General features: G+C 41.3%; 1 protein-coding gene across 1 annotated transcript in view; it reads right to left on the minus strand.

Moving 5' to 3' along the window:
• Positions 1-1,242: 1,242 nt before the first annotated feature.
• RRM2B (ribonucleotide reductase regulatory TP53 inducible subunit M2B) overlaps positions 1,243-20,387 on the minus strand; it is a 33,891-nt gene continuing 14,746 nt past the window's right edge. The window contains exons 3-9 of the mRNA XM_056522530.1: positions 14,518-14,634; positions 10,430-10,563; positions 9,138-9,232; positions 8,431-8,564; positions 7,636-7,740; positions 6,168-6,281; positions 1,243-3,731 (exon numbers count right to left, since the gene is read on the minus strand). Of these exons, the coding sequence (XP_056378505.1) occupies positions 3,579-3,731; positions 6,168-6,281; positions 7,636-7,740; positions 8,431-8,564; positions 9,138-9,232; positions 10,430-10,563; positions 14,518-14,634 (852 nt within the window). The 3' untranslated portion in view covers positions 1,243-3,578. The remainder of the gene's footprint in view (positions 3,732-6,167; positions 6,282-7,635; positions 7,741-8,430; positions 8,565-9,137; positions 9,233-10,429; positions 10,564-14,517; positions 14,635-20,387) is intronic.

Genomic DNA, 20,387 nt, shown 5'->3' on the forward strand with positions numbered 1-20,387 from the left:
TTTCTCTCAAAGGGGTTGCCTGGGATGCGAAAAAAAAAAAAAAAGGTTTCTTTATTACTAAAGCAGCGCCGCCCATGGGCTATATCTTGTATTGCAGTTAGAGGGGTATTCTGAGTTGAAATGACTGTTCCCCTATGGACAGGATAGGAAATAAGTGTTAGGGTGGGTTCACACCACGATTTTACTATACGGTTTCATAAATAGAAAAACATAAGCAACCGTACAGAAAACCGTGCCCATAGACTTCCCATTCAAAACCGTATGCACCGTAATGTATTCGGTTGTCTTCGTTTTCCGGACAGAAAACCGTGGCCTACCATAATTTTTGGTCCAGGTATTAAACCGTATGCGTTTTTTTTTTAAACATGGGAGTCAATGGGAACCGTACAGACCTGTATGTGCGTACGGTTCCATCTGGTTTTCACTACACGGTTTTTGGCTTTGCTCAGTTTTTTTTCTTGGAATTTCAATCAAACAAGTAAAACTTTATTCATAACGGAGTGAAAAGTTAAAAAGTATTACGTTTTTTTTTCTTAAAAAATGGATGCAACAGGACATCATTTTTCAAACCGTATACAGATAAAAATTTGTACACTTTTGATACAGTTTAGTCCGGTTTTGAGGAATCCGTTTAAAAAAAAATCAAAAACCTGATACAGGAACTGTATTGCAAAAACGTGGTGTGAACCAAGCCTCAGATTTTGGGTGGTACAACCTCGGAGACCCCTTGCGATTTCCAGAATGGACCTACCCCCCTCCGGCTCTTTGATATGGGAGCTGCCCCAGGTAATTAAGCATGTACTCTGCTCTCTTCAGCAGCTACATTTATTACAAAGACCTGAGAACACTGGGACCTCCCCGCGATCTGACCCTTATTTCCTAATCCCCTATCCTATAGATAAGTAATTTTAAATTGGAATATCCCTTTAAAGGAGTACTCCGGGCGCACTTTTTTCCTTTTATCCCGTCCGGGATAAAACATACTTTCTCTTACCTGCCAACGAGCCCCCGGAGCTCCGGTACACTCCGGTACAGGTGTTCGGTCCCCGGGCTGTATTCTTCTTACTTCCAGTCAGCCCGGCACGTCCCACGGAGCTTCAGCCTATCACCGGCTGAGGCGGGACATCGCTGCGGCTGGTGATAGGCTGAAGCTCCGTGTGACGTGCCGGGCTAACAAGAAGTAAGAAGAATACAGCCCGGGGACCGAACAACTGTACCGGAGTGTACTGGAGCTCCGGGGGCTCGTTGGCAGGTAAGAGAAAGTGTGTTTTCTTTTATTTTGCAGCCCGGACGGGATAAAAGGAAAAAAGTGCGTGCCGGAGTACTCCTTTAATCATCCCTAATATAGAGGAATCGGTTGAACTGCGACAACAGACAAAGCCTGTGTACAGGTGTGGTGCTGTTTCTGGAATAAAAAACAGAGCCCGTTTTGTTATCCAGGACAACCCCTTAGGCTATGTTCACACAGCGGAATGTCCGTCTGGAAAATTTCTGGGAAGACATTCCCCAGACAGCAGGCAAAGGCAGAACATGCCGGTGCTAGGACCCCTTGGAATCTCCTTAGACGGCAATGCATTTCCAAACTAATACTGAAAAGAATAATAATTTAGAATAAGAATTTCCAAAGCAAATGTTGTGCTCGGTGCAGCAGAATCCCTCTGGAGACAATAGAGACTCGGCTGAAACAGAATTGGAATTTTTCTGCTGCACTTGGAGATTCCACTGTGTGAACGTGGCCTTACAGGGGATGTCCATCTCTGCAACTCTTGTATCTACATAAAATGGTAAGACATTTTAAAAGGAACCTGTCATCAGTTCTATGCAGCCCAAACTGTGGACAGCATAAAACTGTTGCATGCAGGGCAATTCAGGGAAACTATGATTACTCTGAGATGCCTAGGTGTATCTAAGTTATCATAGTTTAAAGAGTACCTGTCACCAAATAAAACTTTTAATATAGTGTTCCTTGTGTAATAAGCAGACACTTTCCCATTCACTTGCTTTTAAAATTATCAACATAAATATGTTTAAAATGTAATAGAAAAAAAAGGCCACTAAGTGGCGCTGTTCTGTTCCCTGCCCCAATTAATACAGTGAGTTTGGTCTCATCCCGGCCTGGCAGAAGTCCGAATTCAGGAAGTACTTCTCTGCCCTGAGATTGATTGTCAGCTGCACAGAAAGTAAAAGCTCCACAGATTCTCACAGAAAGCTGCATAGACTGAGTGCTGAAGGAGAACCTTACTGATAGCAACACAGACTGAAACATGCACAGAGCCTTAGGTCTTCTATTCATCACAGCGCTGCAACAATGTGAGGGCAGAAGTGTTCCCCCAGCAGGCTTCAGTGATGTCATGCCTGCTGGGAAATGCCCACTTTCTCCTGCTGGGAAATTGCACTATGCGAGCAGGAAAAAAGGTAAGATACACAGCTTTTTAAAGCTCTGGATTTTTTTTTTTATTGTGGGAGGGGTGTTAGGAGTAGTTGGGGAACACAGCCTGAGTTAGTTTAGAACAGTTTATTTGGTGACAGGTACTATTTAAGAATTCTGCCAAAACCCAGGTAACTAGTCATTAGGGTAGGTCCTGGCATTTGCTCTCTGCCCGGCTGAGTGATGCGTCTCTCTATACACTGAAAGGCCATGTTCACACTTGAGAAGCTCCCGACCGAAACCTTCCATACAGAGCTTCAGAGCGCGGCCAGTGCCGATAACATTCAGCAGGTTAAATGTTCTTGCAGAATTTTTTATCAGAATTTTCTGTCAGAAATTCTGACCAGAAAATTCTGCAGTGTGAATGGGTTCATGAAAAACCCCTTCATCTGCATGTCACGCTTCATGCAGCAGAATTTCCAAACGAAATTCCTGAGCAGAATTCCAGTCGGAAATTCAGTAGCGTGAACCCGGCTATAGGGAGAGACGCATCACTCAAGCCAGCTGAGCAGAGAACCGCGCCCAGGACCCACCCCAAGGACTAGTTAACCGGGTCTCTGCGGCATTATTACAGTATAGTCACTCTGATACGCCCGAGCGCGTCAGAGTAATCAAAGTGTCCCGGCATCGTGTTACCTGCATGAGTTTTATGTTGCCCAGTTTGGGCAGCATAGAATTGATGACAGGTTCCTTTTATATCAGGACTATTTGCAATCTTTCAATAATATTAGAACCATAAAAAATTGTTGGATAGGTCGACAGAGTTCAGATACAGCATTAAAATAACCGTGATCATATCCACCTGTTCCTCATACACAATAGGGGGAATTTATCACTCCCTTCACCAGTGTAGAGTAGTACATTTTTTGAGCAAATTCTGCAAACAAAGTGTCTCCGAAAAAAAAGTTACACAAACTACCACTTCACACGAAAAAATGTGTACGCGCTCACATTTCGCGCAATTTTGTCACTCTACACTGGCGCAGGGAATTATATATTCCCCCTGAGGTGTGTCTTTCGAAATTAAAACGTCTTTGGCATCTTCTATAGCAGCTTAGTAAAACATACACAGGGGGTAGGCGTAAGTCCTCAGATGGGCCTCATATATAATATGGGATGTGATAGCGCCATCGGGTATACCAGGGACAAATCAGAAATCTGCATCCAAAGTGAAGACATTATCAGCTGTGTGAGACATGACAGCGAAGCGCTGATATTCAGACACGCGCTTCTCAAAGAAATTGGTTTTTCCCTCCAGAGAAATATTCTCCATGAAGTCGAATGGATTTTCTGCATTAAATACCTAGAAAGAAAATGAAATATGGAGTAAAATATAAGATAAAATTAGGACAAAGAGAAAACATCTGGGGAGCCCAAATGTTATTTTGTCATGGTTCTAGGCACCATATATATTGGTTATCGGTCTCTATGGCCACTGTAACCTAATTTAAAGAGTACCTGTCATTAGCAAAAACTTTTTATATAATGTAGATAATAATATTATATGTATGTTTGTAATATACATTGGTTAAAAATGTGTATATTTTTTGGGTGAAAAAATGCTGTTCCAACAGCTATTGCCTGTGTGGCTTAGTAAAGAGACCAAATACAGGAAGTGAGGGCAGGACAAGCAGGGCTCTGTACACTGAGGACAAGCAGGGCTCTGTGCAGTGAGGACAAGCGGGGCTCTGTACACTGAGGACAAGCGGGGCTCTGTACACTGAGGACAAGCAGGGCTCTGTACACTGAGGACAAGCAGGGCTCTGTACACTGAGGACAAGCAGGGCTCTGTACACTGAGGACAAGCAGGGCTCTGTACACTGAGGACAAGCAGGGCTCTGTACACTGAGGACAAGCAGGGCTCTGTACACTGAGGACAAGCAGGGCTCTGTACACTGAGGACAAGCAGGGCTCTGTACACTGAGGACAAGCAGGGCTCTGTACACTGAGGACAAGCAGGGCTCTGTACACTGAGGACAAGCAGGGCTCTGTACACTGAGGACAAGCAGGGCTCTGTACACTGAGGACAAGCAGGGCTCTGTGCACTGAGGACAAGCAGGGCTCTGTGCACTGAGGACAAGCAGGGCTCTGTGCACTGAGGACAAGCAGGGCTCTGTGCACTGAGGACAAGCAGGGCTCTGTACACTGAGGACAAGCAGGGCTCTGTACACTGAGGGCAAGCAGGGCTCTAAACACTGAGGACAAGCAGGGCTCTGTACACTGAGGACAAGCAGGGCTCTGTGCACTGAGGACAAGCAGGGCTCTGTGCACTGAGGACAAGCAGGGCTCTGTGCACTGAGGACAAGCAGGGCTCTGTACACTGAGGACAAGCAGGGCTCTGTACACTGAGGACAAGCAGGGCTCTAAACACTGAGGACAAGCAGGGCTCTGTACACTGAGGACAAGCAGGGCTCTGTCCATTATATAAAACATTGTATACAATGTTTGTTGACTACACTCTTTGAGATAGTGCTGAGACTTAGGACCATGGGAACTATTTTTGTTGATAATTATATATAAAACTTTTGCTTATGACAGGTACACTTTAAGAACTGTATGGTTAGTAATTCTCTCCTACACTTGGATTGCAGCTGCCTGTAGAGCTTTCTCCTTCCCTGTACTCTGCACAGGGCCAGTTTGGCCTAATGCAGGACACTGACTGTGGTTGATAGACAGTGTGTTCCTAGCAACCAGATTTTTTCAGAACTATAGTTTGGAGGGTTCAGAACAGTTCGGGTCATCAGACCTGTAATTGGGTTTAGGACAGTTCGGGTCAGCATGCCCTCAGTTCGGCCGGGACTTATAGCTGTAATACGTAGGGGTGTGAATCGGTAAGAATTTGGCGATACGATACATATCGCGATACACATATGACGATATGATATATCCTGAAATATATCCCAATTCTGCTTACGAGACGATATATCGCAATATATCCCGATTCTGTCTCAAAAACAATGTCTTTTACACTTTTATTAAAACATTTTTTTTTTTATACACTATTAGACTTTTAGGAGGAATCATTAGATTCCTCAGACAGATGAATAGAGTTCTATTGAACTCCATTGCTCTGCGATCCATTGATAGAGCCTAGTCCAGCAGAGTCCTGCTGTGAGGTGAGATTTCCGAACCCATGCACCGCCTCGCTTGTCAGGTCCGGCCCTGCTTGCACGAGCCGGAAAAATTCACCTGCCCTGTGCCCGGAACTGCATGTCCCGGGCGTCGGGAGATACGAATTCCACATACCTAAAAAGGATCGATTCAGAAATATTTTGAATCAATACCGTATCGCCAAAGAAAAAATCGCGATAATCGAGTCAATCGATTTTTTTCTTACACCCCTAGTAATACATATGCACAAATTAGTCTGTATTACACAAGTGTGAACCCAGCCTAAGACAGCCATAGACATAGACCAGCTGTCAGAGAAAGCAACATAAAGATGTCAGATATCAGGACCGTCTCCCCTTTTTACTATGGGGGATGATGCAAGTATGACAGACACATAGAGCCATGTTTGTTTTTTAGACTGATTCAGTTGGCACATGTCGCCCTCGGAATCTCCAGATGGAATTTTTCTGCCCCAAGATTTCTCAGTATAAACCCAGCCTTAAAGTATTCTATTCAGCTAGACATATTTAGGGAAAGCTGGGTGACAACCAATATGTATTTACAGCTTCCAAAGGGGTTAATACCCAGACTGGTAATCCTGGCAATTCAGGGAAAACCTTTAATTTACCTTGGAATAACCCAGTTCCCCCAGGAGTCGATCTGCCACAAATTCTATATAAGTCTTCATTAATCTGCAGTTTATCCCAATGAGATCCACAGGTAAAGCTTCTGTTAAAAACTCCTGGGAAGGAAAAAAAATTAATAAAATGTATGAAATACAGTGAGGGCGACTTGCTGCCAGCCACATGGCGTCCTGGCTTATTATTAATGGATGGACCTGGATGGATCTTCTAAGACGTTCTGAAAATTACATTTCTAAACCCCGGACCCTGGAACCACTCAGTATTACATATCCAGCTGGATACAATTTTACATGGAGTGGATGTAGTACTACTCATCTATGTAACTGTTAGGAAGGAAATCATATGCACATAATGAAAACCACTATATCCTGCCAGATCCATTGTACAATGGGAAAGCATTTTAAGGGATTGTCTGGGTTGCTATAAATGCTTAGGTATGGATTCATAACATATTGGGGTGAACTCTAGATAGCAGACCTGCCCATCCCCTGAGCTCCTGGGAAGAAAACAACCTGCCCATGATTCCCCTCCCCAGAGGAAATGAATTGCTGGCAAATGGGAATTGTCAATGTGTCCAAATTGGTCCCTCTCTCGGGTCTATGAGGCACCCTCTTTTCTGTATCTAAGGAGCACCACTCTTCTGTATTTATGGGCACCCTCTCTTTACTGTTTCTTTGATGTAACCCCTCTACTGTGTCTATTGGGCACCTTCTCTCTCCTGTGTCTACAGTGCACCCTCTCTCCTGTATCTACACGGCACCCCCTTCCCCATCCTGATGGAGCACCCCCCCTCCTGTGTTTATGAGGTACCCCCTTTCCCATCTTTATGGAGCACCCCCTCTCCAATGTCTATGGGGAACCCTCCCTCTACCGCGTCTATGGGGCACGCTTCTCCTGTGTCTCTGGGGCACCCACTCTCCTGTGTATAGGACACCCTCTTCTGTGCCTTTTCTTGGGCACCCTCTCTACTGTGTCTATTGGGCACCTTCTCTCTCCTGTGTCTACAGGGCACCCTTTCTCCAGTATCTATGAGGCACCCCCTTTCCCGTCTTGATGGAGCACCCCCTCTTCTGTGTTTATGAGGCACCCCCTTTCCCATGTCTATGGAGCACCCCCTCTCCAAAGTTTATGAGGCACCCCCTCTACTGTGCCTATGGGGCACCCATTCTCCTGTGTCTATGGGGCACCCACTCTCCTGTGTCTATGGGTGACAACCACTCTTCTGTGCCTATTATTGGGCACCCTCTCTCCTGAGTCTATAGAGCACCGCCTTTTCCTGAGTGTATGGTGCACCCCCTCTCCTGAGTGTATGGGCACCCCCTCTCCTGAGTGTATGGGCACCCCCTCTCCTGAGTGTATGGGGCACCCCCTCTCTTGAGTGTATGGGGCACCCTGTCTCCTCTGTATGGTACCCCCTTAGTAGAATATTCAGTTATAATAAGGACACTTTACCTGTTCTATTCTCACCGCGCTGGCTATGATCTCAGCGACTCGCTGTTGTATAGGTTTATTCACCAGGTGGTAAAACATTAAACAAGCAAAATCACAATGAAGACCCTGGGGAGAGAGAGGTCAGAAAATGACATGTACAGCAATAACCCTAAAAGGGCAAAGTCAACAAGTTCAGGGCACTTTTATTTTTACACTAAAAAACTGTATATAATGGACAATTCCTTAAAGGATAACCCAGCATTTAATTGATCTGTATAGATGCACACAACCGGCAACTTTTCGATGGTCATGGACATTCAATATTCTATGATGGTAGAACAGGGGGTATACATTACCCCAAATATTATATTAGGTTTGCATAAGTCAATATGAGAAATGAATGGACGGCACTCACAACTTCTTGCTGTGACAGTTTATTCCATCAGATAAGAAGCAGTATTACGTTTCAATAAGCGACAATTGTTTCACGCTGGTTGCACTTCTTTCTAGTGTGTAAGCCAGGAAGAAGCGCAACCAGCGTGAAACAATTGTTGCTTATTGAAACGCACCTGTAATACGTACCTGCTTTTTATCTGATGAGTTAAGTGTCACAGCAATAAGTGGTGAGTGCCGTCCATTCATTTCTCATATACTTTGGATTTGATTGCTACTGGACTTTTGTGACTAAGCACCATCTGGAGACACAACCTCAGAATTATGGCTGTGCCTGGATGACCGAGTGTTATTGGTTTGGACAGCTTGATACAGCAGTGCCAACCTGTACTTCTCATATACTTAAGATCTGATATATGTTACCTCATCCCGACTGATAAGTTCATTGGAGAAAGTGAGTCCGGGCATCAGACCTCTCTTTTTCAGCCAAAAAATAGCAGCAAAGGATCCCGAGAAGAAGATCCCCTCTACAGCAGCAAACGCCACAATTCTCTCCCCTATAATGAACACAATATGAGAGACAACAGTGACAATTCACACTACAGCAAAGGCCTTTTTTAGGCTTCTTTTACACTGCCGTTGCACCCCGTCAAGAACAGCCGTCAAACTCTCTTTCTTTTTTTCCCCAAGTTTGACGGACGTCATTTTGACAGGGTGCAACGGGCAACAGCGGTTCCCGATGGACCCCATTATAGTCAATGTGGTCCATTGGGCACTGCTGTTTTTCAGGGGGAGTAACAGGAGGAAAGACGGTCCAAGCAGTATTTTTTCTCCCGCTATTCCCACAGGCTCCCCCGACGGGCGTCACACTGCCGTGTCCTAACAGCAGATGTGAAAGAAGCCTTATCTGTATTACACCTGCAAGTCCTAGTCTTATCTATAGGACTGAAGACCTAACCAGTGGTCTCCACTCTATGGCCCTACAGATATTGCAAAACTGCAACTCCTAGCATGCCTGGACAGTCAACGGCCATACGCCGCTGTTTGCCTCAAAAACTTTCCAGGTGGACATTCTGCAAAAATTCCGCCATGTGAACATGGCCTAGTAGCTCTTACTTCGTAATACATACCAAAGGAAGCTTCTCGGTTTGATATCCATTGTAAGGCCCACTCAGCTTTTCTTCTAATGCACGGCATTGTTTCAATAGCATTAAATAAAAAATTACTAGAAAAAAAAATACACAGAAATTTTTTTTTTAAATAACACCACATTTATTTTAATATGCGTAACATATGTAAATGAATGCATGTAAAATCCAATAATTGATTTCTTTTCCTCTAAAAATAAACTTTTGCGAACCTATAGTCATAAACCCTATTAGGGAATTCTGAAATTAAAGCCAAAGTAGGGAGTGGTTACAAAGATCCTCTCTGTGTGGAGGATCAGTCCGGTCCTAAATTATACAGACAACCCACTCATTTGAATGGACACTGTGTAATGCTTAATTTCTCATGTGATGGTGCTGCGGGGAAACTGAGCCCTCAGGGTTCTCACAGGTGATTGGAATCCTGCTCGAGTCTCCAAAAGAGGTTCTTAAAGGGGTACTCCGCTGATCAGCATTAGGAACAAACTGTTCCGAACGCTGGTGCCGGGAGCTCATGACATTATAGCCCCGCCCCCTCATGATGTCAAGCCCCACCCCCTCAATGCAAGTCTATGGGAGGGGGCGTGACGACTGTCACGCCCCCTCCCATAGACTTGCATTGAGGGGGCGGGGCTATGACGTCACGAGCTCCCGGCACCAGCGTTCGGAACAGTTTGTTCGAAACACTTTAATCTTTATGAGAAAAGAATCTAAAAAATTGAAAAACCTCTTTAAAAGTTCTTTACTCCTTTTTTACTCATTAGAAGATTAGTAAAAGGAAAGAATTTACTAAGTTACTCAAATTTTACTTGGATTTTAAAAAGGGACCATTTTTTATATATGGTTGGTGGCAATATAAAAAAAATATAATAATAATAATAATAAAAAAAAAAAAATACTCACCTACCCCCTGGCCCTCCACAGCTATCACTGTAATGTCATTTGGCATCCGGTCTCCCATTACTTCCTACTTCTGAGTCAAACTCGTCTCAGCAAATCATTGACACCATTGGACAGTGACTGAGCAGGTAGCTCCTGGTGAGGTCAAAAAGTCTTGGAAGTAGGAAGTAACAAGACGACTGGAGGACCAGAAGCTGTAGGGGACTCAGGTAAGGCAAGTATGACTTTTTTTTTTAAAATATTGCTATTAGCTGTACATAGAAAACTTTTGGCGCCTGGATAATCCCTTTAACTGTGAACGCTGTGGGTTAAATCTAGTTAAAATGTAGTAATATTTGGAAAAGTGAATGTATTCCGTGACCGCAATCCCACCGTACCGTTTCTGAGGATCCTTGATATACGTCTCGATAAGAAGGCTGTACATTTCAGAGTGAATATTCTCGATGAGAATCTGAAAGCCATAAAAGCATCGAGCTTCTGGTATCTGGACCTCCTGACTGAATCGTTCCACCTGAGGAAGACACAAAAAAAATAATAATTTATTTCTATGAACTGAACCACTCAAGAAAACAAAAAACATGCAAAAAGCTTAACTAAAGGGGTTTCCCCAACTGGACAATGTCTTCTCAAAAGTAGTCCATCCTGGAGATCATGGCTGCTGAAATCCTGGGGCAGTCATACATTTTCCCTGCAGTGGCCACTACAGGAGAATTGTAGTATTGCAAGGCAATTTAGGGTAGGGTCACACGTAACGGATCGGCAGCGTATTTTACGTTGCGGTTCTGCTGATGACCAACCCTATAGGCTGCGTTGTCTGCTCGTAGCAGCAATCCGCCGCTAAGAGCAGACACACAGGGACCTGCGAGTAACCACACACTGGCCCTGATTTACTAAGAGTGTTGTGTAGGTTTCTTTGTGGGTTTTTATTCCCTACAATTTATTTTCCACAGTATTTACTAAGGTTTCCCTACATTTTCCCCTTTCCCTACATTTTGCTATTTTTACACCTGCTCTGATCTGTCTGGTTTTCCTCAGCTGAAATCCACCACATTTTATGTGGAAACCTTAGTAAATATGTTGTTTTTTTGTAAAAATTTCGGGAACACGCCCCGTTTTGGAGACCACACCCCTTTTCCGTGTTTTCTTGCCAAAATGGAGAGTTAGTCGGGGTTTTTTCATTTCTGCCGCAAATTCTGCTGAAAATCCTGGCGCAGACAGAATTTCTGGCGCAATGCGACAGAATCTGGCGCACAACCCAACAAAACACAGTGTACTCACAGGCATCACACTTGCTCCCCCTGCTACACTGCTCATGCGCATGGCGACTGGCGAGTCCCTGTGTGCAGGCACAGGCAGGAGGCACACTATAGGGTCATCAGCAGATTCGCAGCGTATTTTACGCTGCAGATCTGTTACGTTTGACCCTTCCTCTAAAGAGGTATTCCAACATCAGATAAAAAATTAAAAACAAAATAAAAATGCTGCAATGGGAAACGGAGAAACCGGCGGTAATGAGCTGAGGAAAGAGCAGACCAAGTTAACATTGCTGCAAATAACATTGCTTACCTGTCTGCCCCAGTTTTGAAACCATTAAAAATCAGTTTATTTTGGGGGTCTTGGTCCCGTACTTCCTGGCTGAGCAGTTGCTTAGTGCTACATTTCCCAAATTTCCTCCCCTCAGCTATACATCACAGCCCTCCCACCCTGTTCTTTCCCCTCTCACAACACTTCTACCAGGTCCCACCCAGAACTGTTGCAGAACATCTAATTTCACAGCAGACTATGGCACAATCAGTGAAGTTGCAGCACATGCTGTAATCATTCCTTGTCTGCTCCTCAGTCGGGGCCATTGTTTACCAAATGGCAGCAACCTGTAAACAGACCTCATTCTCCCAAAATGTTCTAATAAAGATATACACCCTGTTCCAAATTAATATATGACATTTTTCATGTTATCAGAGTACAATTCAAATTTTATTGAACAAATCTCCTAATGATAACAGTATTATTTTTTTTAAACATAAAAAACTTACAATGCACTGTACGATAATTATTATGAGCAGTAAGTTTCAAAACACTTTATAGGTTGTAAAGAACTGAAAATTGTCATTTGTTGTGTTTGCAGCATATTTACTGGAATAAAAAGCTATTTCAATCAAACTTTTAACAACATTTTAACTTTTTAAACATCTTAACAGGTCACGTTACATTTTAACATAGGACCTTTATTTGATAGCAGTTTCACAAGTCTTGCATCCATTGAACTTGTGAGTTTTTGGACAGTTTCTGCCTGAATTTGTTTGCAAGATGTCAGAATAGCCTCAAAGAGATGCTGTTTGGCTGTAAACTGCCTCCCACCCTCATAGAGCTTTTTCTTGAAGATGCTCCAAAGGTTCTCAATAGGATTGAGGTCAGGGGAGGATGGTGGCCATACTATGACTTTCTCTTCTTTTAACCCCATAGCAGCCATTGATGCAGAGTTATTCTTTGCAGCATGAGATGGTGCATTGTCATGCATGAAGATGGTTTTATTACACAAAGCATAGTTCTTCCTTCTGTACCAGGGAAGAAAGTGGTCAGTCGGAAACTCCACATACTTTGCAGAGGTCATGTTTACACCTTCGGGGACCGTAAAGGGGCAGACTAGCTCTCTTCCCATGATTCCGGCCCAAAACATGACTCCACCACCTCCTTGCTGATGTCACAGCCTTGATAAAAAAGGATGTCCGTCCACCAACCATCCACTACTCCATCCATCTGGACCATCCAGGGTTGCACGGCACTAATCAGTGAACAGTTATTTTTTTTTATGTATCTTTCTGCCCAATGCAGCCTTTTCTGCTTGTAAGCATTGGTTAGTGGTGGCCGAATAGAAGGTTTATGCACAGTTGCAAGACTCTGGAGGACTCTAAACCTTGATGTCTGTGGGACTCCAGAGGCACCAGCTGCTTCAAATATCTGTTTGCTGCTATGTAATGGTATATTAGCAGCTGCTCTCTTGATCCAATGCATGGATCTGGCAGAAATCTTTCTCAATGTGCCTTTATCTGCCCGAACCTGTCTGTGCTCTGAATCAGCCCCAAATCTCTTAATAGTGCTATCCTCACGCTTAAGCTTTCATGAAATATCTAATGTTTTCATACCTCGGCCAAGGCATTAAACTATTTCACTCTTTTCGGCAGCAGAGAGATCCTTTTTCTTCCCCATATTGCTTGAAAATTGCGTCTGCTTAATAATGTGGAACGCCCACCTTTAGTAGTTTTCCCTTAAATTGGGCTCACCTGGCAATCTAATTATCACAGGTAATTAATCTTTGAGATCTAGTTATCACAGGCAATGAATCTTTGTGACACTTGAATAGAATCTGCATAATAATTTGGAACAGGGTGTATATGTATATATGCATATGACAGAAAGATGGCGATGCAGCTGTAGGGTTAGTCAGAGGTGGTGACACTACTAAGGGGGCGGGGCGAGAGCTTAGAGACAAAATCCAGCCACGCCTTCTAAGACGGCTGACAATGATGCTTCATCTCGCAAGAGAGAAGGGAGCTTGGAAGCTTCTGAGACAACACTTCCATGACAATAAAAAGGCTACACAACTTCCTGTCAGGGGTGAATTGAGCAAAACATTCTGATGCCTGTACAATTAAGGATTAAACTATTTTTGTTAGTAATATATCTTGAGACAATAGCTTTATTTAATTCCTTATCTGATACTGGAATAACTATTTAGGGTAAAGTCACATGGGCAAGATCTTCTGCAGAAATCAATGTAACTAAATAAAATCTGGAGCTTCAAATCCGCAACACATCCTGTGAATGTACCCTAAATTTTATATATACGACTTTGTTGGAGGTCTCCAGTAGAGATGAGCGGACTTACAGTAAATTCGATTCGTCACGAACTTCTCGGCTCGGCAGTTGATGACTTTTCCTGCATAAATTAGTTCAGCTTTCAGGTGCTCCCGTGGGCTGGAAAAGGTGGATACAGTCCTAGGAGACTCTCTCCTAGGACTGTATCCACCTTTTCCAGCCCACCGGAGCACCTGAAAGCTGAACTAATTCATGCAGGAAAAGTCATCAACTGCCGAGCCGAGAAGTTCGTGACGAATCGAATTTACTGTAAGTTCGCTCATCTCTAGTCTCCAGCAAGGAAACAGAGCAATATGTGCATGATCCAGGTACATGATGACAGACATGCAGAATTCATCTCCTATATCCAATATGCTGATAGCACTATGGCTATGATCTGAACAGATAAATGGTCAGATGCCTAGAGCAGTGTTTCCCAACCAGGGTGCCTCCAGCTGTTGCAAAACTACAACTCCCAGCATGCCCGGACAGCCTTTGGCTGTCCGGGCATGCTGGGAGTTGTAGTTTTGCAACAGCTGGAGGCACCCTGGTGGGAAACACTGGCCTAGAGTAACACACAGTAACAAAACACGAACAATCTAACACCTACCAGATTCTCATTGACAATGCCATCGCTAGCAGCAAAGAAAGCCAATACATGGGAAATGAAGTACTTCTCATCGGAGGTCAGCTTCTCCCAGTGAGCAGGATCTTTGGATAAATCCACCTAATAGGAAGATTAAAAAACAATTATAATATAAAGTAATTCTCGTAGGTGATAGAAACTTTCACGCCAATTATGTCACAGAATCGGCATGTTTTCCGAACCTGTGTGAATCTGGCTCTAATAAAGCGTCCTATAGCGATTCATGGAATTGAAAATGCTTAAAGGGGTTATCCAGGAATAAACTTTTTTTTTTAATATATATATGTATATCAACTGGCTCCAGAAAGTTAAACAGATTTGTAAATTACTTCTATTAAAAAAATCTTCATCCTTTCAGTACTTATGAGCTTCTGAAGTTGAGTTGTTCTTTTCTGTCTAAGTGCTCTCTGATGACACCTGTCTCGGGAAGCGCCCAGTTTAGAAGCAAATCCCCATAGCAAACCTCTTCTACTCTGTGCAGTTCCTGAGACGAGCAGAGATGTCAGCAGAGAGCACTGTTGCCAGACAGAAAAGAACAACTCAACTTCAGCAGCTGATAATTATTGAAAGGATTAAGAATTTTTAATAGAAGTAATTTGCAAATCTGTTTAACTTTCTGGAGCCAGTTGATATAAAAAATAGTTTTTTTTCCTGGAATACCCCTTTTAAGAAATCTGATATATTCTGCAGTTCACACCAAGAGGGGTACTCTGGTGGGGGAAAACATTTTTTTTAAATCAAATAGTGCCAAAGTTATACAGATTTGTAAATTACTTCTATTTCAAAATCTTAATCCTTCCAGTACTCATCAGCTGCTCTATGCTCCAGAGGAAGTTGTGTAGTTCTTTCCAGTCTGACCACAGTGCTCTCTGCTGACACCTCTGTCCATGTCAGGAACTGTCCAGAGCAGGAGCAAATCCCTATAGCAAACCTTATCTGCTCTGGACAGTTCCTGACACAGACAGAGGTGTCAGCAGAGAGCACTGTGGTCAGACAGGAAAGAACCACACAACTTTCTCTGCTCTGTAGTATACAGCAGCTGATAAGTACGGGAAGGATTACAATTTTTATATAGAAGTAATTTACAAATCTGTTTAACTTTCTGTTACCAGTTGATTTGAAAACCTTTGTTTTGCACCAGAGTACCCCTACATACAGCAGATTACATACAGTACATAACATGGCGGCATTATAAATCACAGAAGATAATATATAGTAGATAATATGCACTTATTACAATTTACAGCTATTTATCTGTATTTTACAGCATCTCATCTACGGTAGAATAGTAGATAATATTCTAGTATTCGGTATAATGTGCAACTTTAATAACATACAGTAGATTCTAGGCTATGGACCCTAGGGGGCGTACATCATGTCTCTAGGGGGATGTCTTACTGTGCTCATGTTGTGCAGCACATTGTAGGATCATAGCCTTGGGGTTACGGTGATATAATTGATTTGAGCAGAATGGACATGGAGAGGAAGAGTGAGAAAAATAGCAGTAGATAATATACGGTATAATATTATAGACAGGTCTTTACGGTATAATGTTATAGACAGGCCTTTACGGTATAATGTTATAGACAGGCCTTTACGGCATAATGTTATATACAGGCCTTTACAGTATAATGTTATAGACAGGCCTTTACGGTATAATGTTATATACAGGCCTTTACGGTATAATGTTAGATACAGTCCTTTACAGTATAATGTTAGATACAGTCCTTTACGGTATAATGTTATAGACAGGCCTTTACGGTATAATGTTATGGACAGGCCTTTACGGTATAATGTTAGATACAGTCCTTTACGGTATAATGTTATAGACAGGCCTTTACGGTATAATGTTATGGACAGGCCTTTACGGTATAATGTTAGATACAGTCCTTTACGGTATAATGTTATAGACAGGCCTTTACGGCATAATGTTATAGACAGGCCTTTACGGCATAATGTTATATACAGGCCTTTACGGTATAATGTTATAGACAGGCCTTTACGGTATAATGTTATAGACAGGCCTTTACGGTATAATGTTAGATACAGTCCTTTACGGTATAATGTTAGATACAGTCCTTTACGGTATAATGTTAGATACAGTCCTTTACGGTATAATGTTATAGACAGGCCTTTACGGTATAATGTTATAGACAGGCCTTTACGGCATAATGTTATAGACAGGCTTTTATGGTATGATGTTATATACAGGCCTTTACAGTATAATGTTATAGACAGGCCTTTACGGTATAATGTTATAGACCGGCCTTTACGGCATAATGTTATATACAGGCCTTTACAGTATAATGTTATATACAGTCCTATAATGTTATATACAGTCCTTTATGGTATAATGTTATATACAGTCCTATAATGTTATATACAGTCCTTTATGGTATAATGTTATATACAGTCCTTTACGGTATAATGTTATTGACAGGCCTTTACGGTATAATGTTATTGACAGGCCTTTACGGTATAATGTTATATACAGGCCTTTACAGTATAATGTTATATACAGTCCTTTACAGTATAATGTTATATACAGTCCTTCACGGCATAATGTTATATACAGGCCTTTACAGTATAATGTTATAGACAGGCCTTTACGGTATAATGTTATATACAGTCCATTACGGTATAATGTTAGATACAGTCCTTTAAGGTATAATGTTATAGACAGGCCTTTACGGTATAATGTTATAGACAGTCCTTTAAGGTATAATGTTATAGACAGTCCTTTAAGGTATAATGTTATAGACAGGCCTTTACAGTATAATGTTATAGACAGGCCTTTACGGTATAATGTTATAGACAGGCCTTTACGGTATAATGTTATAGACAGGCCTTTACGGTATAATGTTATAGACAGGCCTTTACGGTATAATGTTATAGACAGGCCTTTACGGTATAATGTTATAGACAGGCCTTTACGGTATAATGTTATAGACAGGCCTTTACGGTATAATGTTATAGACAGGCCTTTACGGTATAATGTTATAGACAGGCCTTTACGGTATAATGTTATAGACAGGCCTTTACGGTATAATGTTATAGACAGGCCTTTACGGTATAATGTTATAGACAGGCCTTTACGGTATAATGTGATATACAGGCCTTTACGGTATAATGTTATAGACTGGCCTTTACAGTATAATGTTATAGACAGGCCTTTACGGTATAATGTTATAGACAGGCCTTTACGGTATAATGTTATAGACAGGCCTTTACAGTATAATGTGATATACAGGCCTTTACGGTATAATGTTATAGACAGGCCTTTATGGTATAATGTTAGATACAGTCCTTTATGGTATAATGTTATATACAGTCCTTTAAGGTATAATGTTATAGACAGGCCTTTACGGTATAATGTTATAGACTGGCCTTTACGGTATAATGTTAATGTTATATACAGGCCTTTACATTATAATAATAACATTCAGTCCTTTACAGTATAATGATATAGACAGACCTTTACGGTATAATGATATAGACAGGCCTTTACGGTATAATGTTATAGACAGGCCTTTACGGTATAATGTTATAGACAGGCCTTTACGGTATAATGTTATAGACAGGCCTTTACGGTATAATGTTATAGACAGGCCTTTACGGTATAATGTTATAGACAGGCCTTTACGGTATAATGTTATAGACAGGCCTTTACGGTATAATGTGATATACAGGCCTTTACGGTATAATGTTATAGACTGGCCTTTACAGTATAATGTTATAGACAGGCCTTTACGGTATAATGTTATAGACAGGCCTTTACGGTATAATGTTATAGACAGGCCTTTACAGTATAATGTGATATACAGGCCTTTACGGTATAATGTTATAGACAGGCCTTTATGGTATAATGTTAGATACAGTCCTTTATGGTATAATGTTATATACAGTCCTTTAAGGTATAATGTTATAGACAGGCCTTTACGGTATAATGTTATAGACTGGCCTTTACGGTATAATGTTAATGTTATATACAGGCCTTTACATTATAATAATAACATTCAGTCCTTTACAGTATAATGATATAGACAGACCTTTACGGTATAATGATATAGACAGGCCTTTACGGTATAATGTTATATACAGTCCTTTACAGTATAATGTTATATACAGTCCCTTACGGTATAATGTTATAGACAGTCCTTTACGGTATAATGTTATACACAGTCCTTTACAGTATAATGTTATAGACAGGCCTTTACGGTATAATAATATATACAGTCCTTTACAGTATAATGTTATAGACAGGCCTTTACGGTATAATGTTATAGACTGGCCTTTACGGTATAATGTTATACACAGTTCTTTAAGATATAATGTTATAGACAGGCCATTACGTTATAATGTTATAGACAGGCCTTTACGGTATAATGTTATAGACAGGCCTTTACGGTATAATGTTATAGACAGGCCTTTACGGTATAATGTTATAGACAGGCCTTTACGGTATAATGTTATAGACAGTCCTTTAAGATATAATGTTATAGACAGTCCTTTAAGGTATAATGTTATAGACAGGCCATTACGTTATAATGTTATAGACAGGCCTTTACGGTATAATGTTATAGACAGGCCTTTACGGTATAATGTTATAGACAGGCCTTTACGGTATAATGTTATAGACAGGCCTTTACAGTAAAATGTGATATACAGGCCATTACGGTATAATGTTATAGACAGTCCTTTATGGTATAATGTTATATACAGTCCTTTAAGGTATAATGTTATAGACAGGCCTTTTACAGTATAATGTTATATACAGGCCTTTACGGTATAATGTTATATACAGTCCTTTACAGTATATAATGTTATATACAGTCCTTTACAGTATGTTGTATACAGGCCTTTACGGTATAATGTTATAGACAGTACTTTACAGTATAATGTAATATACAGTCCTTTAGGGTATAATGTTATATACAGTCCTTTACGGTATAATTTTATATACAGTCCTTTACAGTATAATGTTATAGACAGGCCTTCACGGTATAATAATATATACAGTCCTTTACAGTATAATGTTATAGACAGGCCTTTACGGTATAATGTTATAGACAGGCCTTTACGGTATAATGTTATAGACTGGCCTTTACGGTATAATGTTAATGTTATATACAGGCCTTTACATTATAATAATAACATTCAGTCCTTTACAGTATAATGATATAGACAGGCCTTTACGGTATAATGATATAGACAGGCCTTTACGGTATAATGATATAGACAGGCCTTTACGGTATAATGTTATATACAGTCCTTTACAGTATAATGTTATATACAGTCCCTTACGGTATAATGTTATAGACAGTCCTTTACGGTATAATGTTATACACAGTCCTTTACAGTATAATGTTATAGAGAGGCCTTTACGGTATAATAATATATACAGTCCTTTACAGTATAATGTTATAGACAGGCCTTTACGGTATAATGTTATAGACTGGCCTTTACGGTATAATGTTAATGTTATATACAGGCCTTTACATTATAATAATAACATTCAGTCCTTTACAGTATAATGATATAGACAGACCTTTACGGTATAATGATATAGACAGGCCTTTACGGTATGTATAACAGATAACATGCCTGATGGATAAAATGCAGCTATAATAACATACTGTGGACCAATGTTCCCTAATCTGCAGCTCTCTAGTTGCTGCAAAACTACAACTCCCACCATGCCCTGACAGCCGTTGGCTATCAGGGCGTGATGGGAGTTGTAGTTTTGCAACAGCTGGATTACATGCACAGGATTCCAGATAAAAATCTTTTTCTCCTTTATTTATTTGTTTTAATATTGCATATCCAGCTTTATA

Source organism: Hyla sarda, chromosome 5 (assembly GCF_029499605.1).
Source record: "Hyla sarda isolate aHylSar1 chromosome 5, aHylSar1.hap1, whole genome shotgun sequence".
In the NCBI taxonomy this organism is placed as follows: Eukaryota; Metazoa; Chordata; class Amphibia; order Anura; family Hylidae; genus Hyla; species Hyla sarda.